This window comes from Oryza brachyantha, chromosome 3 (assembly GCF_000231095.2).
Source record: "Oryza brachyantha chromosome 3, ObraRS2, whole genome shotgun sequence".
Classification (NCBI taxonomy): Eukaryota; Viridiplantae; Streptophyta; class Magnoliopsida; order Poales; family Poaceae; genus Oryza; species Oryza brachyantha.
In genome coordinates, this window is record NC_023165.2 from 18,453,334 (window position 1) to 18,463,934 (window position 10,601).

General features: G+C 37.8%; 1 protein-coding gene across 2 annotated transcripts; it reads right to left on the reverse strand.

Moving 5' to 3' along the window:
• Positions 1-385: 385 nt before the first annotated feature.
• LOC102702460 (GDSL esterase/lipase At5g55050-like) lies at positions 386-7,153 on the reverse strand. 2 transcript variants are annotated; one of them, XM_006651505.2, is made up of 5 exons: positions 6,761-7,143; positions 2,796-2,923; positions 2,253-2,492; positions 1,612-1,861; positions 386-827 (listed from the first exon to the last, which is right to left on the reverse strand). In XM_006651505.2, exons 1-5 carry the CDS (start codon positions 7,068-7,070, stop codon positions 607-609), a joined length of 1,149 nt encoding a protein of 382 aa, XP_006651568.2. In that variant the 5' UTR covers positions 7,071-7,143; the 3' UTR covers positions 386-606. The 2 variants fall into 2 exon arrangements, with proteins under 2 accessions (XP_006651568.2, XP_015690578.1); XM_015835092.2 differs by having other exon boundaries at positions 690-827; positions 1,619-1,861; positions 6,761-7,153.
• Between the last annotated feature and the right edge of the window lie 3,448 nt (positions 7,154-10,601).

Consider the following 10,601-nt stretch of genomic DNA (forward strand, 5'->3'; position numbering starts at 1 on the left):
TATTATATGTTGATTATTGTGTAGAAACGATGTCTTGCAAGAGACATGTTTCTCTCTCTTTCTTCGTTGACTCACTTGCTGCATCAACTTATATTATATATACACATAGCATCTTATTTAATTTAACGGATTATCAACTTATATATTACGTGGAAACTTATTTAATTCAATGGATAATCAACTTATATCTTATGTGACAACTTATTTAGTTCAATAAATATCATTCTAGTCGTTGTATTATAAATGCCCTAAGCTAGTTGCTCCTTCTGGCCTGTTTTTTTTTCTTCATCTCGCTAGCATCCATCTAGCAATGACCAGTAGCCGGGCATGCCCGTGGGTATGCTACGCATGCAGGTGACATGGCTATCGACAAAATTTGCTGGTAATCACACGTACGGAATTAAAAATTATCTGTTCCCGGTTCATATTCTAAATTCTGAATGAGTAGACAACTGAGAGTAGCGTGGATATCCTCTATAAACTCCGTCGTGATGCAGATGAACATCTATAAAACTATATTATAATTATAATTTAGCTATACATATAGCTTCTGAAGAAACAATGACCGAGATCTTTTCATCATCATATATTATGTAAATAAAATGCCTAACACTGAGTGAGCTCCTTGACATTAATCGGGGAAACCAACGGCGCAGATCCATTGAAGGCAACGTTCATAAGCTTCTTGGACGTCATCTCCGTGGGATGGACGAGGTCCCAGAACATGTGGGTCGTCCGGTTGCTGCAGTACTTGCTGTCCGGCGCGCATAGGAACATGGCGTTATTAACCCCTAGGCCACAGCACGCTGCTTTAACCTCCGTATAACCTATCACAGGAAAAAAATTATAAATAGTCAAAGTTTTAAAAGTTCGATCGTATTCTTATCCAAAACAATAAGAATACGGAACTAGAGTAAGCTAGTAAGGGTGAAAGCGGTTATGGAAATTCTCGATCTACCGTATATCGTTTTCAAACATTACTGACCGAAGGAAGAAAAATGTTTGGCGGAAACGATAAACGAAAATGGTAAATAATATGAAAATGATGTTAGAAAAGGTTTTGCTATTTACCTATCATTTTGTTGGTAAACGGTATTATTTTCGATAATTACCGTTTACGAATAAAAAAATATCGGTTTTCGCAACGCCCATACGAAAACCTAAAACCCAACTGCTTACCTATGGTTCCTCCTCCCACGAGATGACAAGGGCAATGACTAGTGTCTCTTACGAACCATTTAATTATCGTTGAAATCTTGAATTTATTATCAATTTAATATGCATGTAGTTTATTTTTTGAAAAGAATTACCTGTTTGGAGTCATCCGACTGTGACCAACATGTTTCCGATCGAATAATTTCATTTTCAATATACTAAGATTCGTGATACTATTTTTATTCCCGACTAAAAATGATTTGCCTGTTTAAAGGTTGATTCCAACCATTTTTCATTGTAAGAGCAAGTGGATCTGGATTCTCTACTATTATAATATTGATATTATAGTAATTGACATGATAGATGGGTCACAGACATAATAGAACTCATATGACTGTAACAGTAGTGACGTGATGGCACGGGATCCTAATCCGAGAGTAGGTAGGAAACTAGTACCGCGTGCCTTTGGATCGTGAATGGCCTGGAGCAGCGCGGTGGACGTGTCGAAGAAGGCGTAGCTCATGTCCCGGTGCCTCTTGGCCATGCCGCGGAGGAGCTCGGCCGCCGCGTCGTTGTAGGTAGCCGCCATGGAGTTGGCCTCCGCCTGGCACGCCTTGGTGGGGCTCTGCTCCCGCAGCAGCGGGCAGCACCCCAGCGGCGCCGCGCCCACGATGAACAACCGCCGCATCCCGAGGTCGTACAAGCTCTGACATCATTCATTCATTGGCAGGAAGGCAGATCGATCAGAGACGAATCGTAGAATGCAATTTTGACATTTTCGTCATTTTGAAAAAATTATTTTACAAATAGACATTAAAAAAATTTAGTTTACAAATAGATCTTTTTGACCACGGCAACATCATTGACGTCATCGTTGTATAAGACAGCGCCGATGATATTGATGTCGTCGTTTCGCCACATGCACATAACATTATTACTTGAAGGACGGTGTCAATGTCATTGGCGCCGTCCATATAGCGACGACGCCAATGATGTTGGCGCGGTCAAAAAGATCTATTTATATAATAAGTTTTTTTAGTGTCTATTTGAAAAAAAAAAGTTTTTCCAGACGACGGATTGGCAAAGATTTAGTATACCTGCAGCTGGCGTTTCAGGGTATCGGCCAGCGTGCTGATGAACTGTTTCTGGGTGCTTAGGAGCTCAGTGACGGGGCTGAAGAGGACCTGCATGATAATATCGTTGCCGCCGATGGCGACGACGAAGAGCGATTCCCCGAGGTGGGTCGAGGCGTTCCGCTTGCCGAGCCGCTTCACCAGCGCTGCGTGAACTTTGGAGTAGTCGCGCTCTATCTGCTCGTCGAAGCTGATGCACTGGCCCTGCGCAGCAGTAGTAGTACACAAACACACATTTTATACGAGTAATTTTACCATCCCTTAGAAAGTATATCTTAGAAGATAACAAAAATATAAGTAGTGTAAACTTTGATATCTTCAGTTAATTTATACCTTGAAATACCAAAATTTTAAGACCAAAATTTTCGTAACTTTCTTAACGATGGTAAGATTGTCCTTAGACTTATGTAACCACTTAATTTCTCATTCATACATGTTTTGTTCGCATTCCATTAAAACTATATTCGATGTTTTCTTAAATTCCACTTTAGTACTAAATTGTACTACCTTGTTTGTGAGATCAGACACCCCGGCTCCTCCTGAAGCAAAGTTGATACCCTTCAGATATATGGTGCTGTTCGAGCTGTTGCGTATAGAGAGGTATGGAGGAGGGCTGTCTAACCCCAGACTGCTAGCTGCAATATATTGGACAACAAAAAATAAATATAAATATACAGTGATGCCTACATGGGAAATGTTTCCTTGAAATAATAATATTTAAAATAACATGCAAAAATAATACTGCAAAATTTCAAAATATACTCCCTTAGTCCTTAAATTTAAGACATTCTAGAAATAAAGGTAAACAAATATTTCATTCATTCCACGTTATAAGACTTTCGAGTCTGACCCAGATTTATTTGTATGGTCATAAATCTAGACACATATATAAAACTATATACATTAATACATGATAGATAAATTTAGAAAGTCTTGTAATATAAAACGGAAAGAGTAATTAAAAGACAAGACAGAGATAGTAACAACAAGTAAGACCGTGTTTGTTTTGAGGGAGGGTAAGTTAACTTAGCCTAGCACGGAAAACGTAGTAATAGATTAGTATATAAATAATTAATTATTAAAAAAATATAAAAAAGATTAATATGTTTTTTTTTAAAACAACTTTCCTATAGAAAATTTATATAAAAAATAGACCATTTAGTAGTTCGAGAAGCGTGCGCGTGAAAATTAAGGGGTAAGCTAACTTACCGGGGGGCAAACGAACGCGGCCTAAGTGGTTGCTCTGCCAACAGCCTCGTATTAGCATATGACACTTCCTACTTTTAACAAAGCAGTATTATGTGATTATCATTCTCATCTTTTCATTTTTGTTTATGTGTATAATCTAAAACTTAAATTTAGAGTTAATTTTAAGATTTCACTGAAGTTTATTTTTTAGTTTTGACTTTTAGATTTTAAGTATATATATATAATTTTTATTTACAAATTATTTTTTTACAAATATGTCGTTTGTCAATCACCGCTATGATCGGATCGGAAATTTCAGTTCTCGTGTAGAGACAATGTCTTCGCTTTCATAGAGAAGCACAGATAGCTTATGGGACAAACCAATAAAAGGTAACCTTATCTTTCCCTGGAGGGAACAACAGGATAAATTTCAACCAGTAAAGAATAACTATATTATTCATACCGCTAGAAATGCGAAGAGAAAATAGCAAGTTGATTTTGGCAATGGTGTGTTGTGTGTGTCAATTGGCCTTAGCCCCCTTGACCTTATCTCATATTTGGGTCAGAATGAATCACATCTCTTCTGAGATCTGTCCTAAAACAGATTTAAATCCTATCTGCAAGTCATAAACCAACTTAAGATTTCGCACATGCACCCAAATTTCACGGGATATCCCTGATAGGGTAACACAGCTAATGAATATAATGGTCTCACAGCTGTCAATAAATTCTATCCATTGATGTTTATTTATTTTATCTATTAACATTAATTACATTTTATTTTTCACATCCTAAGGGCATGTTTAACAATAGAGCCCATCGTGAGCTCTATCGCAAGCCACGTCAACAACAAGAGTCTATTTTAAAATGATACGTACAAAGGTAGAGTCGGGTGTGGTCTCTTCATTAATACAATAAAATATTTTTATTAAGCTAGTTTTCTTTTTATACATTCTCATGCAAGAAAGTTTCCTTTAATAAATACTATGAGTCGACTCTAAGCCGTTGCCATGCATGACAACAACTTTTCTCTCTCATTCCCTCTTTTTCCTCCACGTCACCAAATTTGCTTACGTGGTGATTAAGAGAATCAGCTAATAGACACCTTTGTATGTGCCCTAAGTAATTAATAAATCATAGTACCAAAGGTAAACATCGATGCATAATTACTGTCTCAAATTTTAACCACGCGTGCAAGAAAAGTTGTACTCTACGTACATATACTCTATAGTGCACAACATGAATTCCTCACCAATACAATCCTCACCTCTCATATCCAACGTGTCACATTGAATCTACCTTGAAATTAATGAACATGGTTATCTCCGACTAAAGTATAGATAGTGTATAATTATAGGAACTATAATTTGGAAAGTGCATAATTAATCTACTCTACAGTGGACAAACATAAAGTCCTTACTTCTACAATCCTCACCTCTCATACCCAACGTGTCACATTCAATCTACCTTGAAATTAACGAACACGGTTATCTCCGACTAAGTTGTTTATTTTACTTCTTTTCACTTCTAAGTAAAAAAAATGCATTTCAATAATTATCTTTCTTAAAAAAATATAAGGTTTGCTTTTGGATTGCATGTTAGACTAACTTTGACAGCTACTTCAACTAATTCATTCTCAACTAGCCGTTGTTCATGGGTCTATATTTTAGTATCCTATCACTCAGATTTTTTAAAAAATAGGTTGAAATAAAATGTGAGGTAAAATATTCATGCATGCTAACCAATTCAACCATGTCAAACGTGATCATGTCATCATTTCTGTCATTTGGAAATAAATAGATAATTGCATTATATTATATATCTTGTACAGTGCTAATTATATGGTTAAGATTTCTTATATAATTTTAGTTAAGATAGTTTGTATAAACAAGACAAACCATTTCTATATAATATTAGGGGCTTTCCATAAAAAAGGATATGCACTTTTCAATTATAACATGTATTATAAATCTATTTGCATACCAAGAAAATGAATGCGGAAGCAATATTTGTTATGGCGTACAATATCTTCTTAAGTGTATTGGTAATGCTAAAAGTTGAAATAATTTGATTAGCTATAGTGTATTGGCAATTGCTTTAGTCAATGTTTATCGTTTGTTCTTGTTTGTGTCCGGAATTAGTTAATGTAAAAATATTATATGGATTTATATTGTTCTCATATATATGGATAACATATATTTATTGATGATATTGAGCTTAATATTTATAGGTAATATTTTGCTATTGCAGTTTGCCTCAATTATATTCAATATGTGATATGGATTGATTTAAATCTTGATTAGAATGAAGTAATTTAATAATATATTACCAAGCACTTAATAATATATTATCAAATATATATTTTGGAAGCGTAGCGTTAGCGTGGGGTATATACTAGTCCAATTTACATGCACGCAATGAATTTTAATTGTGCATATAGTGAAATCTTTTCACGCATGCAAGTATAATGTAAAATAACCTTTGATATTATTCATTCAAAATATGAGACATAAAACTAAAAATATGTTTTAGATTAAAGATACTTGAATTTTCTATATGCATTCAAATGCACATAGCTTGAACATTAATTCTAGCGTCAAATTTGAATTATATAGTATTTGATTATATATTTTCAAACTATCGTTTATGGTCTATATAAATTTGATTTTGAAGACATAAACGTATATCTTTACATTGTAATGCGAACTTGAAAAGGTGGCAAGTAACTTTAAAGTTTAAATGGGATAATTTTTAAGTTTACCACTGGTTTAAATCGTTGTTGTAGACTTATCTTTACTGCTATAAAAGCCTCTAGTCTGCCACCACCCAAAAGACCAGAGGCTTCACCTACTACCATTGTATTTTTACACATTCACCCCTTAACTTCATAATATTAAAAATCAATTAAATCTAAATGACTATCCACATAAAATCAAATTGTATGGACATTTCCTATATAAAAAAGGTGGTCACATATTTCATGAAAAATATTTTAAATTTATTATAGAAATAATATAATATATTTTTATCTTTTGCAAAGCGCATGCATTCAACTAGTCACTTAAAAAGTTATAAAAATACCACCAGAACTATCATTCAAATCGTAAATCTGCAAACGCCGTAATTTAAATAGCAATAAATGATGCCTACCGAATACTTCCCAGTAGATAAGAGAACTATTATCCCTTAATCAACAGGGCAACAATGGATGGTCTACAATAATTAACTTGGTGTACTGTACCATAGTAAAAATCCACGGGCGTTGGCTTCTAATTTGTACTCACCGACCAAGTCGACGAAGTTGTAGCCATTGCTGAACCTGCCGGTGGCCTTGCCCCCCGGGTAGTCGACGCCATTGTGAGGGAAGTTGGCCCTCAGCAGCGACTCCGGCAGGTAGTTGTTGTTCCCGACGTCCGCCTGCGAGTCTCCGAGCACGTACAGCGCCGGCACAGCGCCGCTCGCGCACGCCACGCAGCAGGCCAGAAATGCCAAGATCAGCGCCACCGCGACGCACACGCCGGAGGAAATTCTGCACCGGCGAGAGGAAGAAGAGCCCATCGCCGTTCCACAGCGTACAGCGTGATGTGTGTGCATTAATATTTGCTGAAGCTAATTAATTAACCTGCCACGCGCCTGTCGTTGAAGCTAGACATACTAATTAATCCTATTCAGAATTTCAGATATGCAGGTTTTCCTTTGATTCTCCTTTACTTTCGGCACGCTAGCTAGCTATAATTTGCATGTTTTATGGGGCTAGCCGAGCGCCCTCCTCGGTGGCGAGATTAGCGCAAGCCACAATGGCCATTGCTACTACGTTTTTGCGTACCTTAAACAAGAGGAGAAAAACACGGGAAAAAGTTGGGCAAAGCAGGGAAGCCCTGAAGTTGGGCAGCACCAAGATTAAGAGCATTTTTCTCATACTTGAGTACATACGACCGTTTTCTATATAAAATTTAGTAACTTCTAGTATTAGATACCAAGAGATACTAAATTTTACATAAAAAAAACAGTTTCTGTTACCTTTTCAAGGATGGTAAAAATATTGTTCCAAGATTAAAGTCGAGATGTTTGTCGTCGTGCTCTTCTTTTTTTTCCTCTGTTCTTCGTGTTTGTCGATGGGTTCACTTGAGCTTTGCTTTGCTAACTTATGATTGGAGTGACCAGTGAACAACTGCATGAGCAAGTATCAATAAGCTGGAACCATGCATCATGCATGCTCCTGATTAACTGGAGACATTTTTTTAGATAATGGATTAACTGGAGACATATCATGCATTCGGATCATTCTACGTTGTACCTTAGGAAGTAGCAACAAACACAGATCGTGTTTTAGCATCTTATCTGCTTGACTGCACCGGGATACTTGTGCAATGCCCCCTCCCCTCCCCTCCGTGAAACCACCGATGATGAACAAAGACAATGGCAGCCAGGACCGGCGAACCAAGTCCATCGAAACCGTCGTCTCTCCTCTCACTGAATTGGCCGTCACCTGAGTTCATCGCGCCTAATAAACAGGCTCTGAAGCAGCACAGGAGCCACCATCCGCTGCCCCCTCTTCCCTCCCGGGTAACCATCTCCTCCTTGCCAAGATCAGGTTCCTGATCTCTCGGTCTTCTCCCCTAAAAACTCCCCAGTACGAGTCCCCTTTTGCACTGTCGTCTCCTTCTAGTCCTTCCTGTTGAAGAGTAGAGGAGGAAGAGAATAATGCGAATATTGGATCTGTTGTATTGAGCCTCAGGGGCCACTATATATAGGAGTACATGACGCTTGAACGGGTGACCAGTCCGTCAATGCGTGGGGGCGGGGCGATGTAGTTGAAGCCAATGTCGAAGACACGCAGATGTCGACGAGGCGGTGGGCGACGCAAACCGGATCTCTGATCGGTAAAGAAAAAACTTGATGAAGAACGACCGCATGTAAAGATCGAGATCGATCTGTCAACGGCGAAGTAGAAGGACGAAAAAAACGGTGGCCGCCCCTGGGAGATCAGATTGCTACTCCCGGGGGCAGCGGCGGCGGAAGCGTGTGCGGCGACTCTAGATCGCCCGCTCTGATACCATGTTGGATAGTAGATGAGGGAGAGAATACTATGAATATTGGATCTATTGTATTGAGCCTCATGGGGCCGGTATATATAGGAGTACATGAGGTAGAGATAAGGAAGAATTACATATATAGAAGGAGTCCACGTAAATCAATCCTATCCTAATATAACTCTAACTACCATATCTCTAACACTTCCCTTGTTTAGCTAGCCCCTTGTCCAATGCATTGTGGTGTTCACCCCTTGCTCCTTTTCTTGATCCCATCCATTCCCCTCAGCATCCACTAGTTCAGCTTCTCTCTTGGCGAATTCATGGAATCACAGATTGGAGCAGATCCTGATTCAGCAAGGTGGAGTCACTGGATCTATAGCTAATAAGCCGGACCACCTCAGCAGCATCTTCACAGCTTGATCTGCTACCCCAACCTCGGCAGGGCCGGTTCTATAGTTTCTATGGTCCTAGGTGAACTCAGTTACATAAACCTTTAAAATAAATACTTTTTACTTGTAATATATATATTGTTTTCTCTAAAGTAATACAAAACCAAATATTTTTCTATTCTCTTTTGTGTAGATAGACAAAGCAATCTAAATCCTCAATATTTTCCACATGATACATAACAATAAGAGGTTTACTATAAAATACACAATGGCAGAGCCAGCACCAACATCGAGCCCGAACGACTAATTGTGTTTTCCGGTGATCAATTGATTTTTTTTCAAGTCGTTAAGCGATTTATAGTGGAGGCGGCAGCGTCGGAGCCTAAACAGACGCTCGACCTGCCTCCTCGGAAGGAGGTAGATCCGCGGCTGACCATACACAATACTATAGTCTAAATTTTTTTTAGATCTCCATTACTATATATATAGTATAAAAATTAGAGGCCTCTGTCTCAAAAACTTCTCATAAATTCGTAATTTCATGACTTCTGATAAGGCATAAATTCATTGTGCCACCCATTAAACACGTGAGACCACTCCTATTCTCTTAACTGACTATCCATACCAAAATTCAAATGCGCAGTGCCCATATTATCAAGTAATGGTGGTGACAGTAAATCTGTCATTCACCAACTATGTTCTTTCATCTTTAAAAAACAAATTTTAAACAATACTAGCATACATATAATTCATATATCTCCGTAGTAAACCATGGGTATTTAGCTAGTATATTATAAATAAATAACTTGTGGATATAGATATATTGAATATTCACACATAATTATATTTGGATTTTTCAATACAATATACGTGAATTTTGGTAAAAATCTCATAAATTTCTGACCTTTATATGTTCTTCAAGATTCATACTTTGGCTTTGTCTCCCATGATCTTTGACAAGCCTTGAACTTCAGTCTAAAATCTACGGGTTAGATTTTCATGGTTGCGCCCAGGGTGGGGTAGGAGAAGGGTTTGAGGGGGAATAAAAGGTGTTCTCTGTCTTTCAGGGATGGCCAAGATGGTGTGCCAGCCCAGCGGTGCGCTGGTGGTCGTCATGCTGTAGTGGGACTGCAGCCCTCCCATAAGTTTTTTTCTTACTTACATATGGATTTGAAATTTTTTATTATCTTTAAAAAAATATCTTAAAATATTATTTTTATACAGTAACTTGATCAAAAAATTTATCAAAAAATTTAGTATAAAATTCTGATACCTTCAGGTACTTCTCAAGGACAATAAAAAAACCCTATGGATTTATCTACATGACATTTAGATGCTAGCTATATTATATCTATACTATTTATGTACCACAATTATGTCCATATTATTTTAGTGAACAATGCGTCGAGTGATATATAGGATTCTAAGACTCCCGGTTGCACACTTGCACACGTAAAACAACGTAGGACCCATTAGCTAGCCTCTTTGGTCTCGAGACCAAAAAAAAAAAAAAAAAATCGGTCCACAGTTTTATAGCCCTTCCGTTCTTTGGTTGCGCTAATTTTTGTACATGTGGCCATCATACGCGTCATGTGTTCGACCAAGCTGTTGCACCCTGCGCAAGCTCTTCCATTTGTCTCGCGTTCCACGGACGGACACTGTCCTGCATGGCGAAGGAAAGAAAAAAAATGGAACTCGCG

Excerpts from the sequence above, each read along its gene's own strand:
- LOC102702460 (XM_006651505.2), bottom strand. The coding sequence starts at position 7,070 with ATGCACACACATCACGCTGTACGCTGTGGAACGGCGATGGGCTCTTCT. Across the intron at positions 2,493-2,795 it reads TGTCTGATCTCACAAACAAG|GGCCAGTGCATCAGCTTCGA; the intron begins GTAGTACAATTT and ends ACTGCTGCGCAG. Across the intron at positions 828-1,611 it reads TCACGATCCAAAGGCACGCG|GTTATACGGAGGTTAAAGCA; the intron begins GTACTAGTTTCC and ends TTCCTGTGATAG.